The 21084-nt window shown below is 38.2% G+C and overlaps 1 protein-coding gene across 4 annotated transcripts in view; it reads right to left on the reverse strand.

Moving 5' to 3' along the window:
• Positions 1-21084, reverse strand: part of GRIK2 (glutamate ionotropic receptor kainate type subunit 2) — a 439202-nt gene that overhangs the window by 258694 nt on the left and 159424 nt on the right. For all 4 annotated transcript variants that reach the window (XM_075414313.1, XM_075414311.1, XM_075414312.1 and 1 more), the window contains one exon: positions 4379-4560. In XM_075414313.1, coding sequence (XP_075270428.1) covers positions 4379-4560 — 182 coding nt within the window. The remainder of the gene's footprint in view (positions 1-4378; positions 4561-21084) is intronic.

Here is a 21084-nt window from a genome sequence, read left to right on the forward strand (position 1 = left end):
TCAGCTGCAGATCAGATTTTACGATATTTTAGACAAGACTAACAAAAACTGCAACAACATTTTTCTAAAGGATGCTTGCACCTGTGTATTTAGAATTCCACAATAATATTTGGACGTACGTTATATTGTGTTAATAGCAATTTAAATTCTCACAGGAAAAGCATTATCTCATGAAAAATATTACAACTTTGTCAGAAACTGTACAACTACAAACATTGTTAGATTTTTTAAGAACATTTCTTGTCGTTTTTAAATAAAGCCAAGTTATCCTCCTCTATAAATGTAACACACTTACAGTCACCTATATCTTAACTGGATATAAACAGGTCTTTCAAACTCCACAGAATCTCTACACAAGAACATCTTACATACGTTCCCGATTCTGCTACATGTTGGTGTTGTCTGTATCCAGGTCTTCTTTCTCTCACCTTTCTCACTTCGCAAAAGACCTCACTTCTTTTTCCTATTCAAAACACTGTCTTTTCTCTGCTCTCATTATTCTAGTCTTTCCCTAACCCTTTACATCATGTCTTCTTTCCCTGGTTGCCTGGTGAAGTAGCTACCACTGAGATTTGCCTTAATTTAATTATGCTTGACTGAATGATTGGATTTTTTTTCCTTTTCATGATGTATTTTTGGCCAGAAAATAGTAGCTGCCATTTCACTGGCATCTCAAAAGTACTTTTTTTTTCTTTATTTCCAACTTCTTCTCTCTTCAGCCAACATCTTTGTTAATTTTTCCAATCATCCTCCAAGAAGAAACCCCTTGTCATGTCCCCCAAAGTTCATCCCTCCATTACCAGAAAAAATGGGTTAATTAATAGATCACAAACAAATATATAAAGATATTTTTTCAACAAACACTTGTAAACACTAAATTTGGAATGATCATTAAATTATAAATACAGTCTTAACATCCTTTGTGTGAATTTTGACAGCAAGAGCTTACATTCAGCTGCAGAACTACCAATTTTAGACATATTTAAAGCATTGCAACGTTGGAGATGAACGGAAAGCTAAAAGTCTACCAAAAATGTAAAAAGATCTAAACACTCACGAAAGAACTGTTCCTGTATCTTCCTTCCATAATCTTTAGGATGGGCAGAGTAGTTTGACATAATAATTTACAATTTGATTTAAAGAGGTTGAACACTCACTCCTGGGTCCCGTGGCATGATTAAAGATATAATGCTTTCAATTTTCTTCCCATTTCCATTCAGTCATATGTTGGCTTCTTCAACTACATCAGCAGCAAAAGGAAGGCTAGGGACAATGTGGGGTCGCTGCTGAATGAGGCGGGTGTCCTGGTGAGGGAGGATGCGGAGAAGGCAGAGCTACTGAATGCCTTCTTTGCTTCAGTCTTCAGTGCCAAGGCAGGCCCTCAGGAATCCCAGGCCCCGGAGGTAAGAAAGGAAGCCTACAGTGAGGATGACTTTCCCTTGGTCGAGGAGGACTGTGTGAGGGATCGCTTAAGCGATCTGAACACCCACAAATCCATGGGCCCCGATGGAATGCACCCACGAGTGCTGAGGGAGCTGGCGGATGTCCTTGCTGAGCCACTCTCCATCATCTCTGAGAGGTCCTGGAGGACAGGAGAGGTGCCCGAGGACTGGAGAAAGGACAATGTCACTCCAATCTTCAAAAAGGGCAAGAAGGAGGACCCAGGAAACTACAGGCCGGTCAGCCTCACCTCCATCCTGGGAAAGGTGATAGAGCAGCTTATCCTGGAGGTCATCAACAAGAAAGGGGAGGAAAAGAAGGTTATCAGGAGTAGTCAGCATGGATTCACCAAGGGGAAATCATGCCTGACCAATCTGATAGCTTTCTACGATGACATGACTGGCTGGGTAGACGAAGGGAGAGCCGTGGATGTTGTCTACCTAGACTTCAGCAAGGCTTTCGACACAGTCTCCCATGATATCCTCCTAGGGAAGCTCAGGAAGTGTGGGCTGGATGAGTGGTCGGTGAAGTGCATTGAGAACTGGCTGAATGGCAGAACTCAGAGGTTGTCATCAGTGGTGCTGAGTCTAGTTGGAGGCTGGTAACTAGTGGTGTCCCCCAGGGGTCAGTACTGGGCCCAGTCTTGTTTAACTTCTTCATCAACGACCTGGATGAAGAGTTAGAATCTAACTCAGGAAGTTTGCTGATGACACCAAACTGGAAGGTGTGGTAGACACACCGGAAGGCTGTGCTGCCATTCAGCGTGACCTCAACAGGCTGGAAAGTTGGGCAGAGAGGAACCTGATGAGGTTTAACAAGGGCAAATGCGGGGTCCTGCACCTGGGGAGGAACAACCCCATGCACCAGTACAGGCTTGGGGCGGACCTGCTAGAGAGCAGCTCTGTGGAGAGGGACCTGGGTGTCCTGGTGGACGACAGGTTAACCATGAGCCAGCAGTGTGCACTGGCTGCCAAGAAGGCCAATGGCATTCTGGGATGCATCAAGAGGAGTGTGGCCAGCAGGTTGAGGGAGGTTCTCCTTCCCCTCTACACTGCCCTAGTGAGGCCTCATCTAGAGTACTGTGTCCAGTTCTGGGCTCCCCAGTTCAAGAAAGATGAGGAGCTACTGGAGAGAGTCCAGCAGAGGGCTACAAGGATGATGAGGGGACTGGAACATCTCCCCTACGAGGAGAGGCTGAGGGAGCTGGGCTTGTTCAGCCTGAAGAAGAGAAGGCTGAGAGGGAACCTTATAAATGCTTATAAATATCTGAAGGGTGGGTGTCAGGAGGACGGGGCCAAACTCTTTTCAGTGGTGTCCAGTGACAGGATAAGGGCCAATGGGCACAAACTGAAGCACAGGAAGTTCCGTCTGAACATGAGGAAGAATTTCTTCCCTCTGACGGTGACAGAGCACTGGAACTGGCTGCCCAAGGAGGCTGTGGAGTCTCCTTCTCTGGAGATATTCAAGACTCGCCTGGACAAGGTCCTCTACAGCCTGCTGTAGGTGACGCTGCTTCGGCAGGAGGGTTGGACTAGATGACCCACAGAGGTCCCTTCCAACCCCTACCATTCTGTGATTCATTCTGTGATTCTGTACATAATGTTTTATACTGTGAAAGAAAAGTTTGTTTTCCCCTTAAAAACTACTAGGTACAATACAAATGATATACCTTGAAGGAGTTTTTGTTACTACTGCACCTTTGTGTTGCCATCAACACATTTTCCATCTGTATTTCTAAGAAGTTAAAATAATTAAAAGTACACAACTATTTGGGCTAAACAATTAGACTAACTAGGCTGGCTTACACTTAGCAAAGAGCAAAAACCCACAAGCAGAAGTTTAAAATTACTGGGAATTAATAAAAGACTTATAATCAATGAACAATAAAGCAAAGAAATGATAGTATATGTGTATGATTACTAGCAATTTTAATTGTACCCACAACAATACCCCCAAGTACCCTTAATGAGATATACTTTCAAATCTTAAAGCAATTTTGCTTTCAATTTAATCCAGACAGTATGCTAATGAACACAACATATCCATGAATTAAAGTTACTAAAAGCTATGCATTAGAAATGTATAATATTGCTTTGTTTTAGGTATTTTTCCTATCCTCCTTATTGCAAGTCATAGTTCAATCAAAAAACTGTGGGGAAAAAGGCCTCTGTGCGTAAGGAATTCCCAGTCTTTGGAGCTACCTTGTTAAACTAAAGGAGGTACACAAAGGCATGTCTTTTATGCATACTTCAGGGTTACTGCAAACTTTTTCATGAGCCACTTCCTTTGTATACCACTATATTGTCACCTTGTCTGTCACCAATATCTGATTCTGCAATATAAAGCCAGATTAGTATTTGGCATTCTGCTGTATCTCACCTACTCATCTTGTACACAACTAAGCAAGCACTTTCAAAGCACCTACACAAACGTATTCAGGTGTTTTCCAGTCCTATTAGTAGTGTGAGCAGAATATGGCTCTAAAAGATATCTATTAGTTCTGTCCTCTCAGTGGAACACATTAATGTGGTCGCTTGGTAACATACTATTAAAAGATCACTACCTGATCAAGAGTACACAATTTAGAGGCTTCAATTTAAAAAAAAAAAAAAATCTGTTATAGAAAATAACACTAAGAAAGCATTTAAAACCTTGCTTAAAGCATCAGTTTTCCAAATTCCTCATAGCTGAAAGACTGATACATCTTTTCCCTTGTACACGAACCGATTAATCTGTTTCTTTAAAAAAACATAATGAAAGCAGCTACCGTTGGAGTCACCAATAAGACTATCTCTGAAATCCTTGGCTGATTTTCTGTTAGGCCTCAGCAAAACTGCCATACAACTCCCCTGCTTATTAAATGCCATTAGGTCTTGATATTGCTTTTATTTATTAGATGTGAAAAAGATTAGGCTATCTAAAGCAAAATGACGATTACCTGTTTCAAGATTCCTGCTGCCATTTCATGGCTGCAGTCAAAGATCACATGGAATTCTTTGCCTCTTTTCATCTCCTTTAGCAATGGCTTTGCATCTTTTGTGTCAGCTGGTAATTGACGGATTTTTAGTCTCAGGTTGTACCTTGATGGAGCCTTGATGAGCTCTTGTAATCGAATAAGGCCTTAAAGAAAACAGAGGAGTCGAAAATAAAATTATCAAAACAAGCATCTTAGCAGTTAGCAGGACAACTTACTATAAACATTCAAAGTTTCCTGAATTTTTCTCCCTTCTCAGTATGTTGCAACTGATACACAATAATTTTATTAAAAAGAAAAGAGAAAAGAGAAATAAAGTACTAGCACTTACTGATACTTTCTTATAACAAGTCTGTCTTCTTTCTTAATACTAACAGACAGTAAGCAGCCTCAGTTAGGATTACCTTAAAACAGAATAATCTCCCTTAAGCATTATCATGCAACTATGACATTCCTCTTCAAAGAACATATATAATTATTCTAATTCAATTAAAGCGATATCCCAGACTAATAGTCTGTAATCGGACTAGTCAGTCTCCTAATTAATCTATCAGGTTTACTTACAAAGTTGTGAATCATTTCAGCACCGTAGAACTCTCACATAATTCATCAGACATAAGAGTATATTTTTTTTCTTGATTATACAGGTACTGAAACACATATATGCATCAGCAAAGAGCCTGAATATATTACTCATGCCATTGCATTTTTCTTTAATGCTCCTCAATTCCATTTTGAATTACTTTACTTTTACTATAGAATTAGATGTTGTAACATTTTTCCAAAATCTTATAGCTCACATCAGCAGAACAGTGTGTGGTGTGGTTTACAGATCAATGATGTGTCTGTGACTAATATTAAATATTAGGTTGTTTAACTGCATTCATATGACTGGGTAAAAGCAGGTGTCCTATAACACAGTAGTTTATTTCTGTGTTAGCAAAAAAAAATTCAACGCTTACTTCCTTCTTTCATTGGAGCATACTCCACTTGGTGGCAGTAACAAGGGTTACTGTTCATCATTATGTTTGCAGTGCACATAGATAGTACACCCAACTGCCAAAAAATGAAAGCTTTGCTTAGGATTTCATTTACAGCAGGATCTACGTATAAATGAAGTGCTTCTAACAACCGAAATAGCTCACTTGACTAAATTCACTAGACCAAAAATATTAATGGAGATAACTAATTATTATTTAGTTATCACAGGCAGCACTGTCTAGTATTAAAAAGCACCAGTATTTTCATTTACCTCTAAATATTCTTCCTGGTTACAACTGGATGTCAAAGCTGCCTTGATTTCAGCAAAAAATATTGTCATAAGGTAATATGGAACCACACTACAGCATCAGTAAAAAATTATTATAACCTCTGACAGAGGATTTAATACAGCCTTTTTCCAACATATATTGTGCTTTTAGTAACATAATACGGAGAGATATTACTAACGTAGTATTGCTATGATTTTTTGCTATGAAGCTTTTAGATTGTCAAAAACTTAGCCCTAATCATCTCCAGTAGAACCAGACCAGTAGAGGATATAAATGAAAGATAAAATGAGTCTCCTCTATTTCATCATTCCCCCTTTTTGACAATACAAAGGATCCACATTATTTTCTCGACAGTTTCTGATGAAATTAGCTGGAACAGGAATTATAGCTTACTGTATAAAAACTTGCTAAAATAAGACTGCAGGTATGGAGATCTGGTAGAGGATTCCAGTAGGCCTTTTAGGCCCATAAGTATAGTGGGAAAGGGCAACCTTGCCATTTAGTCAATTTAGGAATTTTTTCATTACTCACAGGTATATGTCACAGATACATTATCTCATATTTCATCACAATTTCTCAGTAATACCCCTATCACACAAAAACACTCTCAGCAACATATATATAGTTCAGATTGAGAAAACTGTTACCTATAGCTAAAAATCTCTCAAATTTCCATCTTCTAAAAATATTTCTATGGGATCTTCATTACTAGTAAAAGTGCTGTGAAGAACTAAATCCAGTAATTCAGTGTGAGTTGACATTTTCCATACAAAATTATAATGTTAAAAATGTTAATGGTCTTATGTACATGACATAACAGCATACCAAAATTTAAGGTCAGAGTAAAATTTTTTTAATTCACGAAGGGATAAAAAAAAGCCACGTGTTCCACATTATTTGTCATTTCTTGCTAAAAGAAGACACTGGAAAATTTTATTCAGCGCATATAACTTGTAATTTTTACTCCTATTACACTATATTTAACAAGTCTGATTTTAGACTTGTCTTGCTTCCTTTGCTTCAATTTGTTTTGCTTGTCCTGCTTTGAAAAGGAAATTTAAGCCACCATTACAGAATCACAGAAACACCACTATATTTACTGGCAATCTTTAGTAGAGATGCTGAGGGCAGAAGAGATATAGAAACTGAAGCACTTTCTCATGACTCTACCTGGTCCCTTCTTGCTAAGGCAGGGAAGTGTTAGCTAGAGTATACATGACTTCTGAGTAAATGACAGATGCAAGTCTACCTGGTTGTGAAAATAGTAATTTTAGAAACTAATTAAAATTTTTTAAATTGTCATATTTACCTTCAATGCTATAAGAATGTTTACATAAAATGAATTAATGTATTTAATGGCAGTTTAAATTGATTTAATACTTGATTTCTAAATAATCTTGAATAAATATACTTAAAAGCTACACAGAAGAGGTGTCTAACTCAAAATGATATATATTTATTGCATGTTAGTAAAATTTTCAGATTATCTAGAACAATTAAAGTAAAGCTTTGAAATGAACAATATAGCATACTGCATAGCCATTAACCACCTTATCAATAATAACTGATGGTAACATGTCAACAAAAACACTTTGGATCATCCCCAAATCTTTTCGACTGAGAAAAATAAAGCAAATAGAATGTACACCCTTGCAGTCAAAAAAATTTAGATTATTTCAGATTGAGGGAAGGACCACATTTCAAAGCAGAATCTTTCTCAAAGGCAAAGTCCTGCCAGTTGCTCACTTGGTCTGATATCCAGGCATTTTCACTTAAGAACTACAAATCACAAGAGTGGCAATATAAGACAGATAGTATGACACAGTCTGTCAGAAAAAAAGAAATCCTGGCTTTTGATGCTCACTAGTCAAATCTGACTGAGAACACGGACAGAAAGACAGCTGTTCTAAATAGCCATGTTAGTTCAAATCAGATAGTGCTGTAAAATGTGTTGCCATATAACAGACAACAGCATCCAAAGCTGATATATGAGCTGTCAGTATGTGAACTAGAGACATGTATCTAGCTGAACAACTGACGTCACACTTAAGAGTGAGAAGGCAAGTGAAAAAATGGCATATTTGGGAAACAGGGTGAGAATTTGAATGTACAGATATCTTCTGGACCTTGTGCCCCTGAGGTATTCAGATACTAATGGAGACTTCTGGTATTGTTTAACTTCTTCATCAACGACCTGGATGAAGAGTTAGAATCTACCCTCAGCAAGTTTGCTGATGACACCAAACTGGAAGGTGTGGTAGACACACCGGAAGGCTGTGCTGCCATTCAGCGTGACCTCAACAGGCTGGAAAGTTGGGCAGAGAGGAACCTGATGAGGTTCAACAAGGGCAAATGCGGGGTCCTGCACCTGGGGAGGAACAACCCCATGCATCAGTACAGGCTTGGGGTGGACCTGCTGGAGAGCAGCTCTGTGGAGAGGGACCTGGGTGTCCTGGTGGACGACAGGTTAACCATGAGCCAGCAGTGTGCACTGGCTGCCAAGAAGGCCAATGGCATCCTGGGGTGCATTAGGAGGAGTGTGGCCAGCAGGTCGAGGGAGGTTCTCCTTCCCCTCTACACTGCCCTAGTGAGGCCTCATCTGGAGTACTGTGTCCAGTTCTGGGCTCCCCAGTTCAAGAAAGATGAGGAGCTACTGGAGAGAGTCCAGCGGAGGGCTACAAGGATGGTGAGGGGACTGGAACATCTCTCCTACGAGGAGAGGCTGAGGGAGCTGGGCTTGTTCAGCCTGAAGAAGAGAAGGCTGCGAGGGGACCTAATAAATGCTTATAAATATCTGAAGGGTGGGTGTCAGGAGGATGGGGCCAAGCTCTTTTCAGTAGTGCCCAGCAACACGGTAAGGGGCAATGGGCACAAACTGAAGCACAGGAAGTTCCGTCTGAACATGAGGAAGAATTTCTTCCCTCTGAGGGTGACGGAGCACTGGAACAGGCTGCCCAGGGAGGTTGTGGAGTCTCCTTCTCTGGAGATATTCAAGACCCGCCTGGACAAGGTCCTCTACAGCCTGCTGTAGGTGACGCTGCTTCGGCAGGAGGGTTGGACTAGATGACCCACAGAGGTACCTTCCAACCTTTAATATTCTGTGATTCTGTGATTCTATGAGCTATATTTTAAACTCCAAGTAATATTCAGTGAAAAAAGTTCTATGGCACACTCAAAACTTGCCAGTGTTGAAATAACCTTCAGTCATTCCTTGCAGCAGATCATCGCAACTAGAAACCACTGTGAGTACAGGAGATCAAGATAACATGAAACTCTTAAACACAGCTTTATGTCACAGATACGTTGTAGGAAAGAGATTACAATCCGTTTCACAAAACAAGTGTCAGTCTCCCAATGGGAGAGCATTAAGGAAACTGCCAAAGATAAGAAGAGTCTACCATTTGTTCAAAAATCATACCCATGAGATGTACAGAAAAATGGAAAGCTATTTAAAAAATAAACATTACTGGTGAAAATATGCTAAAGGAGACTGAAGATTAGGAGACTCAGAACTGCACTACTGTTTGAGTCTCGAATGGAGGCAATGATTACAAAATATATATTTCCTTATAATGAGGAAAATCAGAACTATGCACAACCATGCAGTTGTATTTGGATGACTTTCAAGTCAAGAGTTTTGTAATCTTAAATATATTTGGTCTTTTTTTTTTCCAGAGGAATCAAATTTTATTTTAATCAGGAGGTGATGAATGAATAAAGTATTACAGACTATTCTTTAATGCAGTGTTATCCAAATCTGCAGCTGCAGTTTCTCAGTAGGAGACAAATAGAGACTTGTTAGTATGATGGTTATGACAGTCATCTGAGAAAGGAAACACCTGGGGTTTAGTCCCTGTTCTCATATTTCTATACTGAACCACTTTTCAAGAATAGCAAGAGACGAAAGTAGCACTACTCTACTGTGCACGTTTTGGAATTGGAACTACTCCAGAACAAAACTTACTATGTTTGTGGAAGTGACTGAAATTAATTTGACTGTATAAGGCATTAAAGGGATTCATGAAGTTCAAGTTTTCTGTACAAGTACCATACTCGGTATTTTTAATACATCAATGGTTAAAAGGAATTCTGATTGTTCTTTCTTGACTACAAACTCCTTATTCTTTCAAAGCATTGTTTACTTAGAAGGGCAAAGTGTTATGGTGGGATGGAAGGAAGAGAAAAAGGGAAGCTGCTTTTCTCTGTAGCAAGTCTGTAAGTTTCAAAATTTTAGTAAACAAATGTAGGACATTTCAAATTGACCGGTCCCTTGACCTGTCCCCATTTCTTGCACAAATGCAACACCGTTTTGGTCTTTTACTGTAGGTCCAAGTTTTGTTAAAGAATGGCAAGAAGTGTTTTGTGGCCTATAGAAGCTTGTGAAATAAATGTCTTGCAATACCTCTATGAATTAAACATCTACTGGAAGGCTAATAAAAACTGCAGGGTGTGGGAGCCAACAACTTGGAAACTTTCTTCCAAGCTTTTTTCTGTTTCAGAGCATCATCCAAGAAGGTGAGCAAAGCATGAATCACTTCATGTTCTCCTCAAGAGTCTAACTGGGCTGCTCAAGGATTAAAAAAAGAAAGTCTTCCTTTTCACAGATCTTGTTGTGATTGGGCTACCCTAGAGAACGAAAAAAATTCCACCAAAATTTTAAACAGAAGGTTTACAGATGCAGGAACTAATACCAGAGCAATTAAACATTGGTTAAAACAAAAAAAAAGGAGAATACTATGATAAGTATAGTGTCTGCTTGCTAGGTTACCTATGTACCTGGGAGAAGCAATGAGCAATAAACAAAGTAGCACGCTGTGAAGGCAGTACAAAAGCTGTAGAAGCTACTGGAGGAACTTGAGCATGAGAATGCGGGGAAGAAAACCTGTGGATGCACACCTCTAGTGCACTGACTAGACCTCGGTGCTAGGCCAGTACAGGAGTGTATGCAAGCAAATGAAAAGTGCATTTATGCCTTCAATGACTGTCAGGATACGTAATCAGTAACCAATAAGCTTCCTCAAAATGTATTTTAAAGATAAAGCAAATATGAGGTGTAAATAAATTCTAGGTATTTCAGAACAAAGATTTTTGTCCTGTCTTCACCAATGACAAATGCAAAAAGCAACCTTAAGCTTTTAATGAGCAGTATTGTTGCTCATGGCTTCTATGTCTATCAGAATATTTAATTTTCATAACAGTTACTTTAACTCATACTTCCATTTTTAGGATTTTAACGCTTATTTTTCATCATGTTTCCAGCCATCAGCATTTACTACATTCATATACTAAGTTCAAATGAATTACGCAGGGCACAAAATATGTCCCAGTCTACTAAATGGTGGACTACTTCAGTAGTCCACCAGGCCATCCACTAAAAGGAATATTTGTTCATCCTCATCCATACTTCAAAAAAAAAATCCTTGCTGGCACAAATTCAACAGTTTCCATCTTGCTAGGCTCCCACGGGAATGATTTTGGAGAACAAAACTCTATTCCTCACAAGGGGTGCCACCTCCGGCGCAGAGTCCCCTGGACACGTCACTCCGCGGAGAGCACATGGTGTGGGGAGCTACCATGAAGCTGTGTCACAGGCAGCAAGTACTGCTACCACAGTCACCCTACAGCTCATCGCTGCAGAGAAACACCTTATGGAACAAAAAAATCAGATAGTGCTAAGCATACCTTTCCTCTGGTTCTTTCATTTCTGTGTCAGAGCACCAATGGGCAAAGTGCTGAGAAGCAGCATTTCCTCATTCAGGCATTAGTGGGAACTAAGAATGAGTAAAGGCTTTCCTGGCCTGGATCACATTTCAAAAGTAGGCTCTTGCAAATGTAAATTAAAGGTGGAAAGTTTCCTTCCACACTGTAGCTAGCATTTGCGATGCAGTATTTGAGTTATATAAAGTGTGTGAAGAGTAGTCTAGTTCTCCTAGAAAATAAAAACCACCAAAAGTATTCCCTGAGCAAAAAAGGCGTAATAATCTGGAAACAAACAAACAAAAACACACACACACAAAAAAAACCAAAAAACACCACACAGCATTCTCTTCACCTTTTCCTCTCCAATATGCCTGGAAGAAGGCACTGGAGTTTAAATACGTTGGAGATCATCTCCCATGCAAGGCACAAGGCGGTGTACTGTGACCTGCCCAGTCCCAGTCACAGCTGGTTCCAGCCCACACTAAGCCAACCTCAACAGCAGTGAAAAAATCCCACCAGGCGCCAAAGGGAGGTAGCCCTGCTCAAAGGTATTGAAGAAAGACAACGGCCGCCATGCAGGGCTGGAGACACCCTCTTCAAGGGAGGGAGTTCCTTGCCACGGCACAGCCCAGCTGAAGGCAGGCAGGTCGCTGCTGTGGGCGCCTCACGCCAGGGCAGGGACACTTGAGGGGCTGCAGCCTGAAATGACACGTCAAGCCATTACACACAAAGCAGCAGAAACCATTACACAGAACAGCCTGAACCTGCTGCTCCCCCAGTCAGCTCGCAGGGTAAAAGTCGACAGACTGCATGTAACCAGCAGTGAAAATACAAACAATGGTTTTATTTCTTCCTAGTGATGGGACATGTATGTATTTATGTAATTGCGTCCTTTTTCTCACTAACGAAATGAGTGATAGGAAGCTTGTCTTTAAAAGTAACCAGATAAAAAAACCCTGAATACGGACTGTTTTGCCTGCAGTGTTTTCCAACGATTTTGAGCAGTTTCATTCCACACAACCCGCTTGTTTTTTAGATTAAATATTGAATAGTGGGTCATTATTTGTGACCAAAGAAAAAAATCAAGCACTGAAAAGATACAACCTAAAAGAACAAGCTCCTATATGCAAATTACAGCACCTAGGTCTGGCTGCGGACAGTATCTGCTTCACAGCTGCTGGATGTAACTGATTTTCTTTTCCCCAGTGCACCCTAACATCCTGGTCTCCACAGGAAGAGTAGGTGCAATGGCCAAAAAAAAGGTCAAGGGGATCAAAACATTTCACAGTTGAAGAAACCTGTCAATCCACGTATGACATGAATAAATTCTGCCACTATCCTTATAGTAACAGTCTGTGTTTGGAGTTCAGTTTTTCACAGCTATAAGACATGATATGTTTAAGGTTTTTTACAGTAAAACTAGTGCCTTCCAGTAACAAAAAATGAGCTCTACGTTATTTAGTCTTTTTAACATATAGTCCTGAATACATTAGGTGAAGACAGACACATTCATTGTTTGCTTTCAGTTTTAGATGTTGCCAAAATCTGTTATCTGTATTTTCACTTTCTGCTTATACTGTTATGGCCTGTTTAGATGAGTGAGATTCCCAAAATTCAAGGAAGACTGATTCTTCCTACTGTGTCCAGTTTGTCTGTGGGACTCCATTTCTGCCCTTCTGCCCTCTGTGCATATGGCTACGGGCCAAGGTAGTTTTAGGTCAAACAAGCATGGAGTATTTACACATTAACTGTAAGTTCCTGAGCTACTGCTAATCCCAAAGTCATTTTCACTGCTGTTGTCTGATGCTAGAGGAAATGGACAAGCTGGTTATTCTGGATGAAAGAAATAAGCTGTCACGCACTGAGAAATAAAGTCTGTGGATCAGCAAGGGACAGTTTCAAAAGGGCATGTATGTAGCTCATGTAGCTAATCAGAAAACGAGGTACCAGGCCCACCAAAGAAGGGAGGAACATAATATGAAAACTACAAGGACAGTGAAGCTAAGGACAAAATGAGTCCTTTCTTCACCACGATTGAGGAGATATTTGTCAATGCAAAAACACAGATGTCAGCCTAGAATATTTTTAAAACAACTCATTTACAATATAAAATTAAGTACAGCTCTCAGATGAAATGCTGACCTCTTATTTTCTTAGCATTACAGGATCCCAGTGTAATGGAAAAAAAAAACCCAACCATTTGTGTGTACAAGGTCCTAAGGAAATAAAATCTATTTTACAACAGTATAGAAATAATAGCTGCATTTTGGGAATGTACTTCCTGCAGTTTCTTTCACCAGGGACACCTTTTTCCTGTCCCTTTAAACTCTCAATTCCTTCTTTTAGCAGCCACTGTGATAGAGTCTTACCTCTGAATGACTGGGAAGAATGCGGTGTGAGTAACTCTTTTCAGAAGCTGCCATCAATTCATCTTTAAGGAGAACCCTGAAGGAGCAGTTTGTGAGCTCTCCAGCTGGCATCTTCCTCCAAAGAGATCAATCACATTACCTCCTCGACATGTTCAACTTCAACCAGTCCAGGAAGCAAGAGCCCCAAGTTTGTTTTAAAACCTGTGTCTCCAGCTCAGCAGTCTTGCAAGCCATTGCTATGCCACCTGGCCTGCTCATCAAACTATTTATCATTTCCGTTAATGCTGCCTTTGTGCTGCACAGGAAGAATGCAAGCAAATGTGCTTTGCAATAGGCTGAACACATGAACCTTTTTCTGTACCAAAGAACACTAATCCTCTTTTAAAGGCTACTCCTATCTTCGGAATTTCAAAAACTTCAAAAATAATAATATATTACTTTGTAGAGCCACCAGAATAGTTTCTCTGTTTTCAGCAACATGCTTCCTCTCACACCTCTCTGTACTCTTCTCCTTCCCTGACAGACCCCTGCCCAGTTTTTCTGATTATGTCTCAGAAAAATATCATTGTGTATTGGGCTTTGAAAGGGGTGTAGGTAGAAAGGCAGAGAATGCCGGTTTATTGGACATTGATAGAATGCTTCACATCAGCTGCAACAATTCATTGCTATAAAACGGTTCACAGATATTGAACATCCTGAACAGATTACCCATGAACTCTCAAGATTAGATTTATCATACTGGTCCTCTACTTAAAAAACATCTCTCCTGAAAGGATAAAAAAGAAAAAGAAAAAAAAAAAGGCAATTGAACTTGCTAGCAGTGCTGCTTGAACAGTGGACTGTTCAGTGTTCTTTGGATATAACAGCATAATACAGAAACACAATTAAGAAAAATACAGAGAAAATAGAGATGAAGGGAAAAGACAGCTTGATGGACCTTCCTCATTTATTCATATTCAGCTTTTTTACTACATTAACATCATTTCACCCAATTCCAGCAGTGTAAAGCATCCTTAAAATTGTCATCTGTTCTATTTAAACCCATTTAAATACAGTGCCAATTGTGTGAAGTGTCCTAAATGGAAGAAGAGCTTTAAGATAAGTAATCCAGAAAAATATAACTTCTTACTCTTAGCATAATTAACACAGCTTCTTATTACTAGCATTAAAGTCCAATATTTTAGCAGGTTTTTTCATGTATGTGTGCATATGTATATGTATTTCTGATACTACTGTATTAGAGCTTTATGCCATTTGCAATCTGTCATGTTGAAAATGCACTACAATTAATGCAGGTGACATGAAGAAGAGTTCAAAGATATCTCATATTGTGTGCACTCAAATTATTTTTCTATTGTTAATCTTGATTCCTACCAGGAAAACAATAGCACAGTAAAAAGAAGGAAAAGTATCTGGTAACTGACTTCAGTAGCAGTTTTGCCAAAGCAATTTCTATTTAACAAGCCCTTTGTCAAGAAATACAGTTGTTCTCTTCAGAATAACTTCACCTGAAAATTTAAAAATCGGATTCACTAGGGCAAGCCAAGATACACTAGTCATCCATGATAATGATAGCATTTGGCAGAACAATATCTCGAGGTCTATTTAAATGACAATATTTCCTTCTGGGGGAAAAAGTGTGGATGATTTAGAGTCTCTATAATGTCAAGCTACTTATAACTATGTACTTATTTCTTTATCAAAACATATAGTAGTGACCTACTCCCTCAACTCTTCTTCAGAGATACAGAACTCCTGTTTGTAAATCAGAACGCTCCGACTATGTTGATATGTTCTATCATATCTTGAATTCATTCTGAACTTTGCTCTCCCCATATGCGGCCTTTCAGCTTTACAAACACACATAAAGAAGGTACAATGCTTCAAAACCACTAGTTCAGGTTGTTAGAAAAAATAATCTGATCATCAAGTTGGGGCTTTTTTGGGGGGAGGGGAAAGGGTTATAGTTTTGAGGAAATATATTTCTTTTGAGCATACCACTAAAAAAATTTTTAGTCACACTGAAAAGCCAGTTCTGGGTCACAGAGTATGAGAGGACAAATAAAGGTCACATCATTTCCAACTGAAAATATTTTTCAAAAACTATCTCTTGAATGGTAGCCATCCCAGTAATCAGAGAAAACTTTTCAGTTGAGGTAGCTAGTTCTTGGCTAGAATTTCTTTTCCCAGATCAGCATCTTCTCATAGTGCTTATTAGTTGGACTGGACTGAGACTAAATCTTCTGCTCCAGATACAAAACTTCAACATACTGATCCCAGCAACCCATCTACTGGCTCAGTTGTCTGCTGAAACAAGATTTCTAGGGCTAAGAACTATGCCCCTCTCTAAACTTCTCCATAATTGTGGCTATGATGCAGTCTCCCAACATTCTTCTCACCCTCATGCTGACATATTGAGGTGTGTGCTATTCTGTGTCACACACACCTGGACATTTATCAAGACCATCAGATAGTTTTGCATGAGCTCCAAACGTCTATATTTAGAAGCATACAACAGAAATATTTTAGATGTTTATTTTCATTTTAAAGATTTTATAGTTTCCTTTATTAAAAATCAACTAATTCAAAGATGAAGTGTGCATGGGAAGGAGATACATATTTTAATGTCTTTGGTTCCAAAATTTTACCTGAGCTTTAAAGGTTCAGTGTTAGAGAGCTGATATCTTATTTGCCTTCACATCCACACTTCTACATTCAGCTGTGTGCTCAGGTATAGTAATTAGAACCACCTGGGCGCATTAGGAGAGAAAGTCCAGTCCCCAGATCAGGGGATCCTTAGTTTATATGTGGAAGGATAGAACTGACTCAGTACCTTTAACCTTTATCTCCAGCAGTCTTACGTGTTTTTGATCAATGTCAGCTCAAACAACAGTGGCTACTTTGTTGGAGAACTTAAGATAAGTGATCATGCAACTGGTATGAGTATGTGTCACCAGACTGAGGGAAGTTTTCTTTCACTCCTTGACCGGCACTTCCACAAAATAATGCTGGTATAACTAGTGGTGTACTTCAGGAGGACTTAGAGCACAGTAATACTAATATCTGAGAAAAATGTTCCTTTCTAAAACAAAAAAGGCAAATCTCTGTTTTTAACTAAATGTGTGTGCATGTATTTACAGGTACTTCAAATACAAACCTCATGATTATGAAAGATCGAAAGACAGGAAAAAACCCTTTCTTTTAGGCTAAAAAAACATTCCATTTTGAAACAATTACTTCATATAGGAAAGCAGAAGTGTTTAAAATTATATTCACAATTAATATTGAAGTTGAGATTACTAAAATGTCATGTAGAGGGGAGACTTACAGTTAAATATCACTGAAAAAGAAAACCAGGGATCCAGGTTTAACTCCACATAGAGTGAAATTTCCACTCTGATACTGTGCATATTATTTAATTTTTCCGTGTCTTGGTCTTAGCATCTGAATGTTAAATCCTTTTTACTGCTATTTCAGCATAACCAGCTGTAATTGAAGTGCAAGGCAATAATCAGCTTTATTGTTTTCCTTAAATATGCTAAGCAAGCACGTCAGAGCACGGGTGCGAACATCTTTTATAGTTAGTTTCAAATAGCCAATCCCAATTCAGTCTATTTCTAGTAACAATTCTTTTCTAATAATGGCTTTTCAGCACTGCAGTGAAAAAAACCCTCTACCCCATCCCACACAGTTCCACAAGAGGGAATCAATGTGCACCTTAAGTTCAGAAAAAGTCTTCAGTTCATGGAAAGGTTTTGAAGATCGCCATAACAAGACAAAGAAAACAAGCTTTTTCATACCACTTGAGTATTTATCAGCTGCAGCACACAACAGCTAAAAAAAACCTGTCCATTCCTTTCCTTACCTCTGCGTCTAGTGTGGGAAAACAGAAGAACAAATAATTTAATACAATTGAAGAAAAAGTTGAAAATTAAGAAAACATTTAGCCTTTTATATTGGATTTGCCATGTTTTTCTAGTCTCCAGCAACATGTGACATTCATTTACATATGTGGCTCTATTACTATATGCCTGATTTGAAATACTGTTATTATCCAGTTTTCTGAACATGTTTTTTGAACACTTTCAGAAAGCTTTATCTTTAATTCAGTGTGATGATGGTGACAGCAATGACAATTAACAGTCCTGGACATTTCAAAAGAATTCTTGTAATAGTGTGAAGTATGATCTCTCAAGTGGCTGACATCTATGAGCAGTGCAGTTTAATGAGGGTGAAGAGGAAAAAACATCTACTACAGTCAAAGGACAAAAACAGCTTTTGTCAAAGCTGTCAGAATCAATGATAAAAGAAGCACTAGAACAAGTCAGCAATATCTAACCGTACCATAGCAATATCGCTATTGTACCAAACTAAGCAAAACTAAACAACAAATAGTACCTAACAGAAAACAAAATTGACTCGGCTGGAAAAGAAACATAAACAAACATTCTAAACTGGAATTTCCACTAGGTAAGCACATTTATTTTTGGAAACAAAATCAGTTGTGTTTTTGCTACAAAACTTGGTAGGAGTTCAACAGAGAAGAAAAATCTGGAACTTAAGCTAAAATATATTAAAATGGGAATATTAGAGCTGAGACTGATGTAGAGCAATTCACAAAAGGGTTGACATACCAAGTGCATTTCACAGTGCTTCTCCAACCAGAGGACAAAATATATAATGCTGAAATAGGAGTAAAAGCTCAGTTAAGTTTGGATAAATCTGAGTTTAAATTTATGCCCCATGCAAGACGTGATACTTATTATGTCTCCATTTTCCTGTTTCCACTTTTCACTTAGTTTTCCCATCATGTTTTTCTGTATTTGAAAACAGTGAGCAAAATTTTCCAGTCTTCACGAAAGAAAGAACTGTTTTGATTATAAGTTCCCTAGCCAATTTTCTATAAGATTTGAATTCTTAAGTTTATTCAAACTCACAAAAGCAAAACAATTTAAAGCACTATATGGAATATGATCATAGTTAATGCAGTAATTTCTGGAAATGTTACCTCCACTTCTGTTCCTTAGACTTATAGAATAATACAATAAACTACCTTATGGATTCATTTTATTTTTATTTTAAACCTCTAGTTATCTTTTTCTGTAGTTTTCTTTTTATAATACCATGTCCTCTTCCAGTGAGTCCAAATTCAATACTTGGCCAAAACAGGGTGGGGCTGTGGTACATGTTTTCCTGAAAGATGAGCTGGACTCATGTATCCTGTTTAACTCGATGACATTTACTTTTCAAAAAATAATTAAAATCTCTGTAGAAATATTTTCAACGAACAACTACAGGTCCATTTACCAAAAAGAATAACAGAAATTAACTTCTTTCACTTCAGACAGCTAGCTAAAACAATTCTTAACTTCTAAACTGATATTCATCCCATTCATTCCATTAAATAACACAGTATAACTGATCATTAATTGATAATGCACAAATTTGAAATGCACAAAATTATTTCCATTTAACCTGCTGTGCTAAGCTATCCCATCCCACTCTGTATCTTTCATTAGGTTTATATACAAGTTCTTTGTATTTGCAGTGAGGATACCCACCCAGCCCTTCAAGAACAACTAGTACTGTGAATCCTTCATCTGCTTTGTAGAACCAGAATAAATTCTAGTTAAATCTGCATAAGTCAAAACAGTATAAATATACAAAAATACACATAGTTATAGTTTTAATCTAACTGACATCTAACATGAATCCAATTTGAGCAATACCTATTGATGGAGTAACTTAATAGTTGTTTATAATTTAGTATTTCTGCACGTTCATCAGCATCAGTGGTAGGGAATAGTCCTGACAGTGACTTTAAAAGGTCACCACTACCTATCTTTTCTGTTCTATCTAGCAAAAGCAACATGATCACACTACTATTCAAAAAGAAAAAAAAAGGACAAAAAAACCTACATCCCAGAAAGAAAAAAAAAAAAAACAACACCAAAGCAACAACAAACCACCAAACCTCATGAGGTAAAGTTTCCACAGCCTTTCAAGGATACCTGTTATTTCTTTCTGTCCTAAATGTTCCTAGCTAAATAATTTCTGCCACAGTTTTAAACCTGTCTTTAACTATGCAGTTTAGCATAGAGCAGAGCTTATTTGTTTCCTTTTGCAAGAACTTTTTGTCCACTTCTAGACTAAACCAACACTCTTTTAGTCTCTCCTCCCAGGTCATATCTTCCTAAGCCTCTGATCTTAAGAATCCTCATCTTTCTTGATAACTGCTTCAAAGAGCAATGCAATACGGTGTGATGGCTTTCTTATGCAGATTAAATTGGAATTACCTGGGAATTTCTTACACATGAAACTCCAGGTAATACATCTGAGTACAACGTTATGCTTTCTTTCTCATAATGCCATTATTGGTTTATCCACAATGATCACATCTTCCATTCAATAGATGACTACAAAAATACTTCAACACAAAACATATTTCCTAGAGTATTGTCACCTCTGAGTTTATCACTTGCATAGAATTTGTATACTCTTTATACCAGAAAATGAACATTCTAAGTATATCTTTTCAGTTTTGCAGTAAGCCATAACCAATCTGTTAACGCCTTATTGCTCTTTTTTGCATCTGCTTGACAACAGTCACATAAGAACCTATTCCTCTAATTTGTGTATAAGACTCTCACCTTGAACAGTATGACTTTCTTAACTCAATATTTATCACATCTACTGCATTTTCCTTACCCACAAGGCACATTGACCTGTCAAAGGAAAAAGTTCTACATTATTTGATCTTGATAAAGTAAATTTGACAGTTGCTCATCACTTTGAGACCTTTTAAATGTTTACAAGTAAACAGTTTATTTTTCCAGCACTTTTCCAGGAATAGAAATTCAGTTGATTGGTCTATTAAAAAAAAGAAAAAACCCTCATACTACAACCTCTTTACTCAATTTTAAGCAGTTTCCAAGTTAGGAAAGTAGTTAAGAACAGGTGTATGATTTAGATGTTAAGTGAACACAGGAACCAGGACAAACTCACTTCAAAATTTGGACAAACATCAAAGTTGGAATAACTCTGAGCTTGTCTACCTTTTCCAGATATCTAGAACTTCACATATCATCCTTGATTTCTCGAAAGGTAATTATTAGCAGATCTAAGATTACTTAATTTTAAAGTTTTTCAAAAGTCTCTTACTTAAGTGATTTGAAAACTCTTTCCCTTGACAACTGTTGTTGTGTTTTATTCAGTTTCAATATTATTTAAGACATCAACTCCTCTGAATCTTCTTTGGTTTAGACTCCAACTAATTCTGTTGGCAGACAGTCCACTTTTAATGGCATTCACTTTCTTAAATTCTATTCAG

This window comes from Opisthocomus hoazin, chromosome 2 (genome assembly GCF_030867145.1).
Source record: "Opisthocomus hoazin isolate bOpiHoa1 chromosome 2, bOpiHoa1.hap1, whole genome shotgun sequence".
In the NCBI taxonomy this organism is placed as follows: Eukaryota; Metazoa; Chordata; class Aves; order Opisthocomiformes; family Opisthocomidae; genus Opisthocomus; species Opisthocomus hoazin.